We start from the raw sequence: 16930 nt of genomic DNA, 5'->3' as shown, positions 1-16930 counted from the left end.
ATTTATTGCTATAATTGCAATGCAAGATGGCGCCGCACATGGCTGCCTCGGTTTGTTGCTCCTCTGTACTTTTACTGTTTTTGTTTGTTTGTCATGTCTTAAGCAAGGTTTTTCCGATCGGCTACAGTAGAAACAAGCTCTTGGACGTAAGAAATAGCACACCAGATAACCTTTTGCCAGGATTTGAACATTCAGACATTTTACTTGACATTTTAGTACTTCCTTCGTTAACTAAAAAAAATTCAATCTACCACAGGCACTGATGACAGTTTTATTCAGCTGTTATTGAGTCAGTTTGTTGCTCTTCTATAACTGGTTTGGGGCAGCCAGCAAATCAGATATAAGAAGACTGCAACGGACTAGGACAACAGAAAGGATCATTGGTGTGCACCTGCCCAACCTTCAGGATTTGTACAACTTCTGAGTGAAGAAACGGGCAGGAAACATCATCAAAGACCCCTCTCACCCCGGACACAACCTGTTTGCACTTCTCCCCTCGGGCAGATGCTACAGATCCCTGAGCAGTAGTACATCTTAGGCATAAAAACAGGTTTTCCTGTTTTTATGCCTAAGATTTCCAGCTTAAACTGCTGAAACATGAATCATTACCTGTGTTCTGCAATTCATTTCTGTAATTTTTCTGCATCTCTATTTATTGCCTCTTTCTCTGGTATTATTATGTAAATACATATGCACATCTCATTTATACAGCTGTAAATAGAGTAAATAATGCACAAATCTGTACATCAATCTTCTGTTCCAGATTCGTACACATTATTATTTATTTTAAGTTTTTATTTAAATGTTTTTTCTGTTCTCATGTCAGATATGTATGCATGTATGTACTAGGAGCACCTTAAAAAACCACAACAAATGTTTGCGCACACCTGGCGAATAAAGCTAATTCTGATTCTGATTCTGATAACTAGTAGGCTAGTAAAGAGAAAGATGATCAGTTTACATTAGCTGGGAAAATGAGAGTGTTAATATGACATTTATTAATTTAATTGTAACAAAGCTTTTTGTGATTACTGGGTGGTAAGATAATTATAATTATTAGATAAAATGGGTGGTCACTATAAATAATGTTTAGTGAAGTTTTTGTTCATGCATCAACTACAAAACAGTATATATTAAAAGAGAGATTCTTGGGATTTAAGAATCTATATTAGTTCATCAAAATGAAGATTGTCAGCCTAGCCATAGCTACAACACAGCTGACATGTCTTAACGATGGTAGCTTGTCCATGTTTTGTTTTGTGTTTTTTTGGCAAAAGTTGGCAAAATAAACAGTAACCACTGATTATATTACAGGTATTACTACAGTCTCATTTCAGTGAGCAAAGGCTTCTGTTCTGTTATAATTTCAGTTTTCTCGTCACTGTTCTGTTTTACATCTGCTCCTATAAAACACTCATTCTTATGTGCCTGAATCCCGACCAGTCCTTATATCTGTTGATTGTCCTGAGAGCTGTTTGGCTCTTTGTGCAATATCCTCAGCTCACAAAAGTGCTCCTTCACCGGCGTGTTCTCCCGCATGGCTGAAAGTATTGAAGACTGGGACCGTTGTGACAAAAACTTTAAGAGAACAGACAGAGGGAAAGTCAGTAACACTATTCTAGTTCACTAGTCTTTGCCTCTCTTATTCTTTCATCACCTTTTTTAGGTCCTCTGGCAGGTCAGTATCAGGGAACATAATTCTGCATCCTTTGTAGCCATACCACACAGCCAGAAAGATCATGACAACAGCGACTAACACCACCAGAAAACTGACCACGAGCACAACTATTATCATATAGGGCTCTACTTCATCTGAACAGACATAAAATGGAGTATTACAGGATGCTGAGATTAAGAGAATAAAGATGTAATCATCACAATAAAACATTAAATGCATATAACACCACAAACATAAGTTTGCTTACCGCTGGGCGTGTTGTTCAAACAGGTCATGTTGCTGGTCTGACTTTTCTTGTTTAAATACAAAATCTCTACTTCAACACAGTAGTTTACGAGAGGCTCCAGTCTTGGTAACATAACTCTGTTCTGCTCCCTTATTAGTTCTTCCTGTAGAAAATGTCAGGAAATGTCATGACGATGTGACTGATATAACAAAAATGTCTTGTGGTTTTTCGTTTGCTTTTGAAGGAAGAAATGTGTTTTCAGATTGGAAACAGTTCAGCAGGAGCTCCACAGAATGGGCATCCATGGCTAAGCAGCTGCATGCAAACCTCACATCACCTAGTACAATGCTAAGCATTGGATGGAGTAGTGTGCCTGTTCTGTGGAATGATAATTCATGATTGGTAGTCAGATGCGTAAATCTGGGCTAGGCAAATGGCAGTAAAACTTTACCTGCTTGCATTGTGCCAACTGTACACTGTAAAAAAAACTATTTGTTGAGTCAACTTAAAATAATTTGTTACCCTGCTGCCTTAAAATTTTAAGTTCAGCCAGCTCAAAAAAAGTCCAGTCAACTTGAAATGTTAAGTCAACTTGGATATTTGAGTTGATTTAATTTGAAGGCAGCTGCATAACATACCCAGCTTTTAGGTTTAACAAACCAAATTTTTAGTCAAATATCAAAGTTGTCACTTAGTTGTCACATCTTAACATTTCAAGTTGACTGAACTTATTTGAGTTGACTGAAATTTTAAGGCAGCAGATAACAAATAAAACAGATAACAAAACTCAACAAATTGAGTTTTGTTTTTTTCAGTGTAGTCTGTTTTTCAAAGGGTTGGGCTCGGCCCCTTACTTCCAGTGAAGGGAAATCTTAATGGTTCATATCAAGACATTTTGGACAATGCTATGCTTTAAAATTTGTAGGAACAGTTCGAGGAAGGCCCTTTTCTATTCCAGTGCAAAAAGCAAGGTCCATAAAAACATAGTTGGATGAGTTTGGGGTGGAAGAGTTTGATTGGCCCACACAAAGCCCCATCAGCCATTTATCCTGAGCACTTTCAAACGGCCCACTATTTTCCAGCATTTACTGTATAACTACTCTAAGTTAAATCAACCAAGCATAGACCCACATGTAAACTGGGGTAAAAGTCCACAGACAGAACTAAGTGCATGTGAAGTAAGATTTGCTCTTAAGTTATAGAAACTGATATTTTCACCAAACTCATGCATATTTTAAATTCTGACTAAATTAAACAGTAAATGCGGTGACTGCCAAGTTTATAACAAATGTGAATGTCTACAGGAACAAACTATGAAAACACGTAATTATATTAGCAGTATTCTGGTAATGGGGGGGTGGGTCGTTTTCTTGTGGTAGAGTACAGGCTGAATGGTGTGTTGTGGGGTCCCAAAAGGTGGTTTTGCTTTGAGGCACAAAAACAGAGACACCAATGCATTCATTACCTTTTTTGTTTCTCCATTTTTCCAGAAACGGATGAGATAAGAAATATTCCCAAAGACATCCCTCAAATTCCTTTTTTTCATAGGAGGATCAGTGATATCAACTTCTGTTTGTCCTTTTCTGCTTCTCAGTTCTACATGAGGAGCACTAATATCAGCTGCCAAAATAAAACACATATAATAAAATTGAAAAAATGAGACACAAAATGCTTTTTATGATTATTAATAAAATGCAATGTTTGATATTCAGTGCATTCAGAAAGCATACACTGAGTATCATATTTTATCATATTTCAAAAAAAGCAAGAAAATAAAAAATAAGGAGAAAAAAGGGTACTGGGGATAATTTTGTGTTAATTGAAGAGGGGGAATACAGAGGTGCATTTTTTCGATCAAAATAAAATATTATAAAACATTTAGAAAAAAAGAAAAGAAAAAAGAACATCTCCTGTGTGCTTGAATTACTTTATTATCTTATGCCAGGCTTTGTCTTTTCCCCTTTTTTTATTTCCTCGCTAACTTCTTCTAAAAGAATGTCATTGTCCTTGGTCCAGTTTGGTTTACATTTCCTGATTTCAATATACTAAAGTCGGTTAGCAAACAGGAGAAGAGCAGAGCTGCATCACAGCTAGAACACCTGAACACTTGATGCATCATTCTGTACCTTTGTGCTTAAGTTCACAGCGGCAGTTTTTAATTTTACAAATTAAAGTGGCATTGATGCATTTAAAGTCGTATGAAAAAAAAAAAAAAAAAAAAAAAAACACGGTGCACATGGATATATTAGAAAGCCAGTGTGCATACACTATGTGCTTAAATTTTAGTATGCTCTGTGTCATCTGCCAGACCCACTTAAATAATTTCCATATCTTAAATATTGTATTACAGATGTACAGCTGTCCAGCAACCAAACAGTTGCTGGCCTTCCACTGAATGGAAATAATGGATATCAGTGGGAATCAGAAACTGTTTGGTTACCCACATTTTTCCAAAATCTTCTTTTCAGCAGAAAAAATAAATGTATACAACTTTATGGTAAACGATGGCAGTTTTTTTTTTTTTTTTTTTTTTTTTTTTAATTTTCATTTTTGGTTGAATTAGGGGGTTTTATGCAGCTGGGCCCTGAAAACCTTCTTGAACACACTGTACTTAAATACCACTTAAACTGTGATATTTAAGGGAACTTAATGTAGCACTGTACATCCACTAAAACATTCTAATTGTGTGCTAGAATGGCCCAGCCGAGCTTCTGTGGAATGACAAATTTCTCTACTGCCAACAAAGTAAAAATAAGCATAAACATATCAGTAGAAAAATGTACTCACTTTTTATATCCACTAATAAGTCTTCAGTTTCCACCCAATCAGATGTCTCTCCAAGTAGTTCTGCCCGAACACGAAGTTTGTAAGTTCCAAAAATGGAAACTTTATCAGTGAAATCACAGCTTAGTGATGAACTGCTTAGACATACTGTCTCATACTCATGCCATCCTCTACGGGGAGAAAATTAAACAAAAATTAACATAACAAAATGCATAACCATCCATCTAGATCAACACAGACTGCTTCTAAACCCTTCTTTACACCACTGTTTTCTTTTTATGATTAAATTGATTCTGACGTTTGTGTCTTTTCTGACAAGACCTGACAAGCCATCCTGGGATTTAAAAGGGGTGTTGTGCCGAAATCGGTGACCTAGTGAAAACTGTGACCAGGAGTCGCTGTTCAGCAAATGTTTGCACGTTAGATCAGACACTGAAGCCGTATTATCAGTGTCAGAGGAGAGAGCAGTGCTGTAAAAGATGTTTCATGTCTTAAGACTAAAGAAAACTGGACAAGCTAGATATTGTCACCAGCATCTAAATTTTTTTATAGAAAAGAAATTAAACATTAATGCTGCTGTTGTCTGCTAACGTGTCAGCCTACTACTAAGAATGGTTTCCTTATGATACGTTTTAGCACTTATTCCGATTATGTGATAAATGTAGGTCTTATCTTTATTTGTATTACTATTTACTGTAATTACCCAATAATGTTGGAGATCTACAGTTTGTTCCTTACAAATGCATATGATTGCAGTTGGCTAGGATCACTGAATCTGACAAGTAAAAATTCATATAGGCTAGCTATCAAAATGTTACCACTCTTTATTTCATAATAACTGATTAAAAACGTTTAATAAAATGACTTATGTTATGTGTGAGCTCCTCTTCTTTCTATTTTACATAAATAAAGCATATGGATTAGACATTGTTACATTTATAAATACAGTAGTGTCTGACAGGCTAAATTCAAAGCTACTGAAATGTTACCCCTCTTTATTTAATGCATGTGCCTATAATGCTATAATAAAGTGACTTATGTGATGTGTCAGCTTCTCTTATTTTTCTCATTTAAACAAAAATTGTTTGATGTACCACCAGTTTTTTGGTTTAATTATTTACAAAAAGCAATAAGAACTATACATTAAGCTTGTTTTTATATAGCTTTTTGTTATTCATATCAGAATCTGCACTTCATTAAAAATATTAAACATGTTAATATGTCAAGGTAAAAGTACACAACCTGTATTATGTGTCATCAAGAGAAAAGGCAGAACTGAAATTTAAACATTTATATGTTTTGTAGCTTACAATTTTCCCCCCCTGATTTTCTTATACAGATTCAATGTAAAAAATTCCTTTGTCCAATATATATTTATCTTGTTACCGTTCAGCCCCTCCCTTTCTAATATTTTTTAATTAGAAAAGTGCAGTATAAACCTTTCGAATTGTATGTAGTTTGTTGATATTTAATTAGTATTTGATTGTGAAATAGTGTTGTAAATTAAAAATAAATAAATAAATAACTAAATAAAATAAAATAAATGAATAAACCATAAAGTCATGTAGGACACTGAGCATTTAACATTATTAACACTACAGTATGTATTCCTGTTTGTTTTGTAAAAGGTTGACCTGTGAGCAGATATGACAACACTTTAAATTATTTACAGCTACATAAACGTCTTATTTAGGCTATTTATTCATACACTTTGTATCCTACATTTTTCAGATTACATAAAAACATTTGAACCCAATCATAACTTATCTCTCTTTTAACTCTTCTATTCTAGGAATACTCTAGAAGGCATAAAAAAACTCATGAGGAAATTTCAGTAAAATATAATTTTAATGGTTACAAATTCTTATTAATATGCAAACATAAGTGCAAAATAAAAATGGTATGATCAACAAGTCATGAAAATATGTTTTACATTACTTAAACTGATCAAAAGGAAAAACAAGAATAAACCTATATGAAAATGGAGAAATCTTTACATCACTTGAATGAGTTTCAAGAACATTGACTTAAAGACTTAGAGTAGAAAGGGGTAACATTTTGGTATATAATTTTGACCTGTCACACTATACTGTACATATATGTCAGCTGATCAATATGCTTTATAAATAGAAAGAAGGGGAGCTTAACATCACAGTTTATTAAACAAGTCACTTTATTAAATATTTATAGTCAGTTATTATTAAATAAAGTGTGGTAACATTTTTATAGCTATATGAATTTTTTACTTGTCAGACTCAGTGACCCTAGCCAACTGCAATCAGATGCATTTGTACGGAACAAACAGTAGATCGCCAACATTATAGGGTAATTACAGTAATACGAATAAAGATAAGACCTACATTTATTAGATAATCAGAATAATTGCTAAAACATCTCATAAGGAAACCATTCTTAGTAGTAGGCTAACACATTAGCAGTTAATTTCTTTTCTATATAAGAATTTAGATGCTGGTGACAATATTTAGCTTGTCCAGTTTTCTTTAGTCTTTAGGCATGAAATATCTTTTTTCATGTAACAAGCTGTCTCATCTCCTCTGACAGCTGCTGCTGCTTCTGGAATATCAAACTAACCTACATTCGTTAAAACCTTCTTTAGTGCACTTATCACCACTGACCTGACTCTTGACCAGTAACTTACTTCATTTCAGCAGTGTAGTTGAAGAGTTCATTCGTGGTGCTTTGTGGTGGATCCCATTTCAAAACTAATCCCATGTTTAGAGATATCACTCTCACATTCTCGGGGGCTGGGACCTTCTCTGCCAACACTCAAATACACAAACATACATATATTTAAATAAAAGCTGGCCACAACGGTGTACTACAATACACACTTGTAAGTGCAGCAACCAATAAATGTTAAACAAATTAAAAGTATATTTCCTAAATTGGATCTCAAGGGTCATTCTGTGTCAACTCAACCAGAGGTCCCTGGCTCAAATTTTTCATTTTGCTAATATTTTTTCTGAAGAAAGATACACATGTATAGTGATGAAAGCCAAAATATTAAATGTCATTGATGAATATTTAGTAAGTAATCCACTATTTTGTAGAGGGAGGTCAAAATGCATTGTAAACAGTAATGACTAGATAAACACAAAACTACATTTGGTTTTTGACCATTGAAAATGGGTAGGATACTAAATTGGGAGCTGCACTGAGATCTCGATATCTCTGGGATTGAACCATACAGGGCCTTAAAAATGAAGACTCCGGAAGAAAAGTTTCTTAAGAACCAGAATCTAAAATTACATTAAAATAACTTTAATACTACTTGAGTTACAGGCACACAAATTTTGGAAAAAGAATATTTATGAGACTCAAATGGGTATGTTCTTTGCAATTGTTTTTATAGAGGGAAACAAGATACAGTTCTAATTTCAACATTATTTCTTCTTCGGACATTGTTCTTTAAATAAAATAAGCATCAGCTGGATACAAAGTGACCAACATTTGTTTTTTAACCACTGAAAATGGGTAATATTCAACAATCTGAAAATGAAGCCTCATTAAGATCCCCATATCTCTGGGACTGAATGATATAGGGTCTTGAAAATGAAGATTTCAAAAGAAAAGTTTATGCAGAACTACAATCTAAACTCATATTGCGATAATTTTAATACTTCCTGAGTTTTAGGCACACAAACTTTGTAAAAAGAATATTAATAGCACTCAAACAGATATGTTCAATGCAGTTGTCTTGGCAAGATACATCTCTAGTTTTAACATTATTTTTTCTTCAGACATTCCTTTTTTTAAAGAAAAGAAGTCTAATATTTTTGCAAACCCACATTTGGTTTTTGACCACTGAAAAAGTGTACATTTTAACGATTTAATCCTGGAGCTATATTAAAATTCCAATATCTCTGGAACTGAATCTCTTTGGGCCTTACAAATGAACATGTTAAAGGGGAAGTTTGTTAAGACCCAGGATCTAAAAGGGCATTAGGATACATTTAATACTTCTTGAGTTACAGGAATGCAAACTTTGGAGAACTTAAAACTTAAAAAGTGCTGTTTCCCCATTTGTGAATGACTGACACAGCATTGACACATAATGCAACAAAGACTGCTAAAGTCAACAGATTTTACTAATAGAACTACAGATCTCTGTGCAAAAATAACATTATAATGCTGCCATCTTTCTGAAGTCATTTTTACCACCCTGTAACTTGACACTGAGTTTCAGGTGAAAATTGTCATTTTGACCTCCATCTACAAAATAGTGGATTACACAGTAAATACTCAGCCGTGGCATTTAATATATTGGCCTTCATCACTACACATGTCTATACATGTCAGAAAACAATATGGGCAAAATCAAAAATCTGAGCTGGGGAAGTTTTTGAAATTTGGTTTATTTGACACAGAATGTGATAAATAAAAAATAAAAATAAAAACCCACAAATATTACAATTCACTAAAATGTTCCGACTAGTAAGCCTATAGTATTATATAGTATTGTTATAGTAACTCCTAAAATGTCTGAATCTTTGTCGACGTGAATGTTTTTGTCTGAATCATCCAGTAACACAGAAACAGGAAGTTCAGCGGACATTTACTGTCAGGCACAGACAGGTTTTCCCCAACATGCTGCTTAATACCATGACTAACGTTTGAAAACAACAAAGCAGTGTTAAAGAATGGAATGAACTAATAGCCTAAAAGTTTCCTTTTTATATTACAGAGATATCATTCGTGTAATGCCTCTTATTATGAATGAAACTCACCTGTTCTGACGCAGACGATATAAAACAATGACACCAGAGAAACACGCGATAAAACGGCCATCATTCTTCTTTGAAAGAGTAGGGTCACCTGTATGAAGTCCACAGACAGTTTGTTTTTACCGTGTTTGCGCTTTGAGAGCGCGTATTCAGTATGTTGTTTGTTTCCTTATATTTGAGTAGGTCTAGAAGGAAAGCGAAAGAGAACCTAAAACACTCGCAGATGTACGACAATAGTGTACGTTTACAAGAAATGCCGTGCGAGAGGAGGTGTCAAACAGTTAAGGAGACCAATAGTATGCAGCTGCTGCAGACCCGCAGTTTCAGGACAGCAGCGGAAGTGCAGGCGGAGTTGCTCACAGCAGAATGTGTATCAAAGAGAATATGGGTTGTCTGCAATGTTTCTGCCAAATTCATATAGTAACTGTTTATTTCCAAAAAAAAAAAAAAAAAAAAATAATATATATATATATATATATATATATATATATAGGAAACATTGTACAATACGTTTACAGTAACAACATTGATTTCATTTTTTGTTCATTAAAAATTTTGGATCAATCCAGTCAAAAACAAAACAAACAAACAAAAAACCCTAATATATAATAAAAAGAAAATGCTTATAGACGTTGCGATTCTGTAACGACTGTATGTTGTATGTTCCCTGGTATAGCATATGAAGAAGCTTCAAAAAATCACTTGATTAAACTGTACAGAATTTCCGCAAAGACAATGGGTCTCATTCACTAAGCATGGGTACGCACAAATTTGTCCGTGAAACCTGCGTACGAAGGTTTTCACTAACAAATCATGATTCACTAAAACGTTCGTACTAAAAGTTATTCTAAATTTAAGGAGAAAATATAGGAACAACTAAAAGCACGCGTACGCAAAAAAAAAAAAATCACATTCTGTTCAGTCTTAGTAATCTATAGGCTATATATAATGTTTGTTTTATCTTTGGATAATAGTTATATATTATATATGATTAAATATAATAACGATAAAATGTATGTATTTCATCTTAAATTTGTTCCATCATATATAGTGAAAGAGTTAGAAAAGGTAGCTCCAGCAGCGAGGTTTCTCTGAATGACAGCGCATGTACAGCCGGCTAATGAAAGCTAATTACCTATATATGTTTTATTGTGTATCAACTGATTTTGGGGACTGCGCACTTGCCATTGCTTAAAGATCGGGGTCTCATTTATAAAAAACTCTACGTAGTTTTCTTCCTAAAACTTTACGTACACACAAAAGCTAGATTTTGCTTGCGCACAAAAGTTTTCAGATTTATAAAACCATGTACGCCAGAATCTGCGCAAAAATCCCTTTAAATCCCAGTCAGGGGAAGATTGTGCGTATATGCATCTCCACCCCGTCTCCTCCCCGAAATCACCATATATAGAGCTTAAATAGGCCTATATAAAAATATCCATAAAAACAAAAGTGTTTAAAATCGTTTTCAAAAATATTTTAGAATAGAGTTGATCTTTTCCACTGGCCAAATAGCAGTCTATTTCAGTAGTTTTAAACCAATAAAATCAAATTTAATTTGTGCAGTTTTTTGCAGATAAGATGAACATCTTTTAGTTATTTCTATAGAAACAGACAGGCCTATATTTATTGCAGTGTACGGTCTGACTCGGCGCGTATTTTGAAAAGGAAACGTGCAAATCTTACCGTTTTCTTCCAGCTGTATCCTTCAAATACAGTATAAAATTTTAATAATGTTGTAGAGATGCCTTCACATGACATCAACACCTCCGTGGAGCTGCGGTTTTACAGTAAGCTGTTATCATGGCACCTATTCAAACCTGAGAATGGACCATATGACCACTAAATTAAATCCAGGAGTATCCGCCATAATATCGAAGTGCGCATCACTGATCATTGCTCTCGCTAAAAAAACATAAAACATAGCATGCCACATGACAGCATGCCACCACAATTATGTCTAAATTCATATATTTTTTGTTTAAGTCTTTATAATTCTTTATAATTTCTGCTTATCTCCAGGGGCGTCGCTAGGGCTAATCACTCGGGGCTGGAGCCCCGAACGTTTTTACTCCAGCCCCGAATGTTTTTTTTTTTTTTTTTTTTTTTTGTATGGCCCTATGATTTTCACGGAATTTGTTAAAGCTTGAATCAAATAATCAAAAGTTGGTCATTAAACTTAAATCAAGTCGTGACATGGACTCGTATCTGTAAATATTATGCAGCAAAATACTATTTAAATATGAATCCTTCATGTTCCGCGTGTCTTTTTATGAATGAACGGCGCGGACGCTCCCAGTGATTTCAGCGTCTGCCGTTTCACTAAATGAGGACATAAATATCTTGACAACATCTCCAGAACTGCTCTGAGATTCACTTCATGAGCATTTCACTGTTTCATCTGAGTAAAACAAGTGTCAAAAATACACACAGAAAGTTAACGGTATTCACGGCAACCCGTCAAAGTAAAAGTTCGGTTTATTTTATTAATGGTTCAGTATGTACTTGCCCACTACTACTACTACTACTACTACTATTAATTTATAAAATGTATACAATTTTTTCACACAATATTTCTTCCACGTTTTAAATCTTAATAGTAAATCCCCTTTTGTCAAAAATAAAATATAATTTTCATTAAAAGATCAATTAAATTAATATTTTATATCTTCATTTTATAACCAGAAAAATACAGACATGCAAAACATATTTGGTAACAATAAAACGTAAGTGAGAAAATAAAACATTTTATAGGGTCCTAAACATGTCATTTTTCTTAACTTTTGATAAATTGACTGTAAATTGTTTAAGATTCATGGTTTTAATTAATTACACATGATTAATTACATTTTGATTAATAAAATTAAATTTAATCATTAAAAAGATCCAGAAAAATGAAAACAGAAAACAGAATTTGAAAAAAATAAAATAAATAAAAATAAAACGGAATTTGGGGGAAATTTTTTTTGCATGCAGCTATATATTTGTTACAGTTATAAATAAATTTTCAAATTTATTATTTTATTTGACATGTTTTTGTAATGTTATAATACTTTGCTATTTGCAGTGATTACTATTTACTATTGTTCATAGTGTGACAAGGTCTTTAACCCCCAGTTTAATGCCCCGGAACCCCCTAAAAGGATCCAGTTTCAAGCTCCCACCCACCACCAATAGCCCCTGATGTTTTGGCACCAGCCTTGGATGTTTTAAAATCCTAGAAACGCCCCTGCTTATCTCCATTAATGAGAATGAAATACTTAATATAAACATGTATATCTAGGTCTAGAATGTTCTTACGGTGCGTACATATTTACACCAAGTTTATTTTTTTATAATCCCAAAATGTACGTGGAAAATTGCGTACGCATACTTCATGCCCATTTTGTGCGTACGCAACGTTTATAAATGAGACCCCTGGCGAGAGCGAGTCTGTAGAAAGCTTTATATGAGGTTGCGTTGCGTGGAGGTTCTTTGACGTGAGTGACGAAATCTGTAAAGAAAAGCGTGTGCGGAAAGCCCTTATATGGATATATCTGGGCGTGTTTTATGCAAATAGTGCACACGGCCGCTCATTTAGAATTCTCCAAATTCACTAACATCAGAACGAAGATAAGAACAAATTCATGTGCGTACGCTCGTGTTGTGAATTAGGCGTAAAGTTTTCGTGAGAAGTTCGAATTTGCGTACAAATACGAATATAAGAATCTATGCAATTATTAGTGAATGAGACACATTGAGATGAAGTCGCGGTGCTTATCCATCAATCCCAATTTCAGCAGGTGAAGGTAGGTGAAATGCCTCTCCATATAAAAAGGTTACTTTTGACAGTGCATATTGGTAAAATCTTGAAGGTCAGGAGGTAAATAACTGAACAATGCAATTATTAGAATCATATAATGGGAGAAGTGAAAACAATAGCTTGGATCAGTAGGAAGGCATATTGTTAAGAAAATTAGTTACAAATATTCATATGCCCCAAGAAGGAATATTTCACCATTGTTTTTTTTTTTTTTTTACATTATTTGTTTATTTATTTTAATTATTTTATTTCTGTCAGTTGAAATGTTTGACAATTAGGGATCCAAACACCAAAAGTGCTTGAACCTGGCTGTCTACGTACACATTTTCTTCTTCATTTTTGCCCTAAAAGTGTATAGGCATTGGAGACCTGAAATCACAAGAGATATATAGCATCCTATATGTCCCAAACTGCACTGCATAGCATAAATAAGTAATCCTGCTTATAAATCATTAAATATTGTTATATATTACTTACACCATCAGAAAAAGAAGAAGAACAAAAAAACCATTATTCCATTTTCTGTTTCTATTTACAGTAACAATAGAATCAGTATTCACAATAGCATGACACAACAGATCCAAACACACATCTATAACTGGCCAGGGCTGAACAGAAACAAGGAGTATAAATACCAAAGCAAAGGAGGGCCTGATAATTAACATAACACAGGTGAAAAGAATGAACTAATCAAGACAACGAGGGGAACTAGGTCAAAGAAAAATCAACAAAGAATACCAGACATGTAACCGTTTTTAAGCATTTTACATTTATTTAACTTATGTTCATATATTCTTTTTAATAGTTAACTTTTAACTATTTTTGAAGTCTGAAATCACAAGTCTTAATATTATAAAAGATATTGAATAAATATTGGTCACAGACATTGTGATTTACTTTAAATTTCATAAAGCCTATTACTTTTCCATGCCACTTTAAATCTTATTTCGATGTAACAAAGTGGGTATATCTAAGTGTGTGAGTTAGTTACTTTTATAAATTAGTCTTCCCATTAACATTGTTCATTCAGACTGATTCACAAACATTGAGTGCGCACAAATACAAGAGGCACGATTTATCGCGTGAACCAACCACAGCCAAACATAAAGTCGTATCCAATCATATTGTGATGGAGGCATTGGCTATATTCGAAATGCCATACTATCATACTACTTCTGCAGTATCTAGTATGTATACTGTGCATAGTATGCAAATTTTCTGTATGCATGGAATACTCAGATGACCTACTATATTTGCCAGCATCTGCTAAATATAACTCAAGTACACTGAAATCAGTATAGAAGCTGCGTTCTGAATGGCATACTACCATACAACTCCTACTATATTGCAAATGTGGTTGCAAATGATCTTATCTTATCTTATGGTCTTATCTAGCAAAATGATCAGTTATTTTTATAAAAAAATAATAAAATTTTTTATACTTTTTAATGGCAAACACTTGTCTTGTCTCACTCTGCCTGAACTGTTTTTTTCCGGTTCATGACAGTTAGGGTATGTCCAAAAATTTCCATGTTCTCCCTCAACTTCAAAATCATTCCATATCACTGTTTTACCTTTTTTGTTAAGGGTGTTTGATCTTCTTTGCATGTTCACTTTGCAAAGACTGGGTCGGTACTTCTGCAGTGATGTAGGTTGATTTTGAAATTATTTTTGAAGTTGAGGGAGAAAATACGATTGGATTTTTTCGACATACCCTGTCTTAAACCAGAATACACAGAGTTCAGGGAGAGCAAGACAAGATGAGCGTTTGAGCTTAAAAATTATTTAAATTGTATTTTTTTAATAAAAATAACCAATCGTTTCGCTAGATAAGACCCCTCTTCCTCGGTTGGGATCATTTACAACTGCATTTGGGATCGTTTGAAGCCGCATTTAAACTGCATTTTGGAAGTTCAAAATCGTGGCACCATAGCAGTCCATTATATGGAGAAAAATCCTGAAATGATTTCTTTACGGCTGAAGAAAGAAAGACATGAACATCTTGGATGACAAGGGGGTTAGTACATTACCTGTACATTTTTGTTCTGGAAGTGGACTTCTCCTTTAACTGTGGTTTGATTAGAGTTGGAACTAAACTCTGCAGGTCATCGGCACTCCAGGACCGACGTTGCCTATCCCTGCTCTATAAAGTGCCTATAGAAAATCATCAAACCCTTTAGAAATAGTTACTTTAATTGTCATACGGCCTGAAATGAAACCCCATACTAATTAACTTTTCCAGCTCTATTTACAATTTTTTAAAGTCATGTTTAGGGTCATTGTGGTGTTGGAAGGTGAATGACATGCCCATCTTCAGCTGTCTAGCAGAGGGACGCAGATTTTCCTCAAGAATTTAGATGTACTTGGCAACATCCATTTTCCTCTTAATCCTGACCAATCGCCCAGTTCCAGCTGAAGAGAAACACCTCCACAACATAATGCTGCCACCACCATGCTTCACAGTATGCATTGTGTGTTTTGGGTGGTGTGCCGTTTTGGCTTTTCGCCAAACATAGTGCTTAGTGTTCTGTTCAAAAAGGTACATTTTGGTCTGTTCAGACCATAGCAGAAAGCATCAGACTCTTCCAAATGTGTTTTGGCACAGCGCAAGCGAGACTGAGTGTGACACTTTTTGTAGGAAAGGCTACTTTCGTGCCAGCTTGCCATACAGGTCAGCTTTTTGTAAAGCTTGGTAGATAGTTGTCACATGCACAAACTGACCAGACCCAGCCATGAAGCCTTGTAAGTCCTTCAAATTTGCTTTTGGCCTCCTGGTAGCTTTTCTTATCAATGTCCTCCTGGGTCTGTCATCCACTTTAGACAGACGGCCTGATCTGGGGCATGTGCTGGTGGTGCCATACGCATTCCACTCCTTAATGATGCTCTGAACAGTACTCAGAGGGATAGCTAACGCCTTTTAAATGTTTTTTAGCCTTCTCCTAACTTGTGGTTTACTACAACCTTATTCTGGAGAGCTTTTGAAAGCACTTTTCCAACCATGGTGAATTATTTGCTGTATCATGCACTATTAACAGTGGAATCTTCAAGAAAGCTCGTTTTATTCTGAAGTAATCAGCACCAGCACTGCTGATGTCAGGTGGGGCAGTTAGCCTGGTGTTTAATCTGAAAGTTGATAGGCAACGTCGGTCCTGGCGTGCCAATATCCTGCAAAGTTTAGCTCCAACCCTGAAAAAAAACTCACCTGCATGTAGCCCTAGTAATTCTGAAGACCTTGATTAGCTTGTTCAGGTGTGTTTGATTAGAACCAATGTTGGCTATTCCTGGACGACAGTGACAGAGCTTGTATGGGACATTTACCGTTTATTTATTTACTATTGTACTGAGGTTTTAACTGTGGTTTTCATGATCTAAATGCTACTATGGAAGAACAATGGTTGGTTTTAAAATCAAACAGCAATAATTAAATTTCACCACATAAAAATACAAAAATCTGAAAGAAAGCAATTTTTGTTTTTGTTACGAAATCCACACAACTACTAAATACAGTCCCCTCTTTTTGATGTATGGAGGAAAGGCAAGATCCCTCTGGAGGTACCAGAAGAATTGCCGGTAAATCTTATTTTTGTGTTCACCTTGACCGGGTTAGGCTACTACTTACTTTTTAATTGGACTATCCATTTATACCAGTTTGGTTCAAGAGAGTTCATGAGGTGAGCGCTTGCATTTAAAAAAAT

The 16930-nt window shown here is 34.7% G+C and overlaps 1 protein-coding gene across 1 annotated transcript; it reads right to left on the bottom strand.

Moving 5' to 3' along the window:
- Positions 1 to 257: 257 nt before the first annotated feature.
- On the bottom strand, positions 258 to 9735 carry crfb4 (cytokine receptor family member b4). Its single transcript, XM_051119012.1, has 7 exons — positions 9437 to 9735; positions 7348 to 7474; positions 4692 to 4858; positions 3370 to 3524; positions 1926 to 2067; positions 1658 to 1812; positions 258 to 1578 (listed from the first exon to the last, which is right to left on the bottom strand). Exons 1-7 carry the CDS (start codon positions 9498 to 9500, stop codon positions 1447 to 1449), a joined length of 942 nt encoding a protein of 313 aa, XP_050974969.1. The 5' UTR covers positions 9501 to 9735; the 3' UTR covers positions 258 to 1446.
- Positions 9736 to 16930: the final 7195 nt, after the last annotated feature.

This window comes from Labeo rohita, chromosome 9 (genome assembly GCF_022985175.1).
Source record: "Labeo rohita strain BAU-BD-2019 chromosome 9, IGBB_LRoh.1.0, whole genome shotgun sequence".
Taxonomy (NCBI): domain Eukaryota; kingdom Metazoa; phylum Chordata; class Actinopteri; order Cypriniformes; family Cyprinidae; genus Labeo; species Labeo rohita.
This window is presented reverse-complemented; position numbering and strand designations above follow the sequence as displayed.

Excerpts from the sequence above, each read along its gene's own strand:
- crfb4 (XM_051119012.1), bottom strand. The coding sequence starts at position 9,500 with ATGATGGCCGTTTTATCGCGTGTTTCTCTGGTGTCATTGTTTTATATC. Across the intron at positions 4,859-7,347 it reads AACTACACTGCTGAAATGAA|AGGATGGCATGAGTATGAGA; the intron begins GTAAGTTACTGG and ends TTCTCCCCGTAG. Across the intron at positions 1,813-1,925 it reads TTTGAACAACACGCCCAGCG|ATGAAGTAGAGCCCTATATG; the intron begins GTAAGCAAACTT and ends ATGTCTGTTCAG.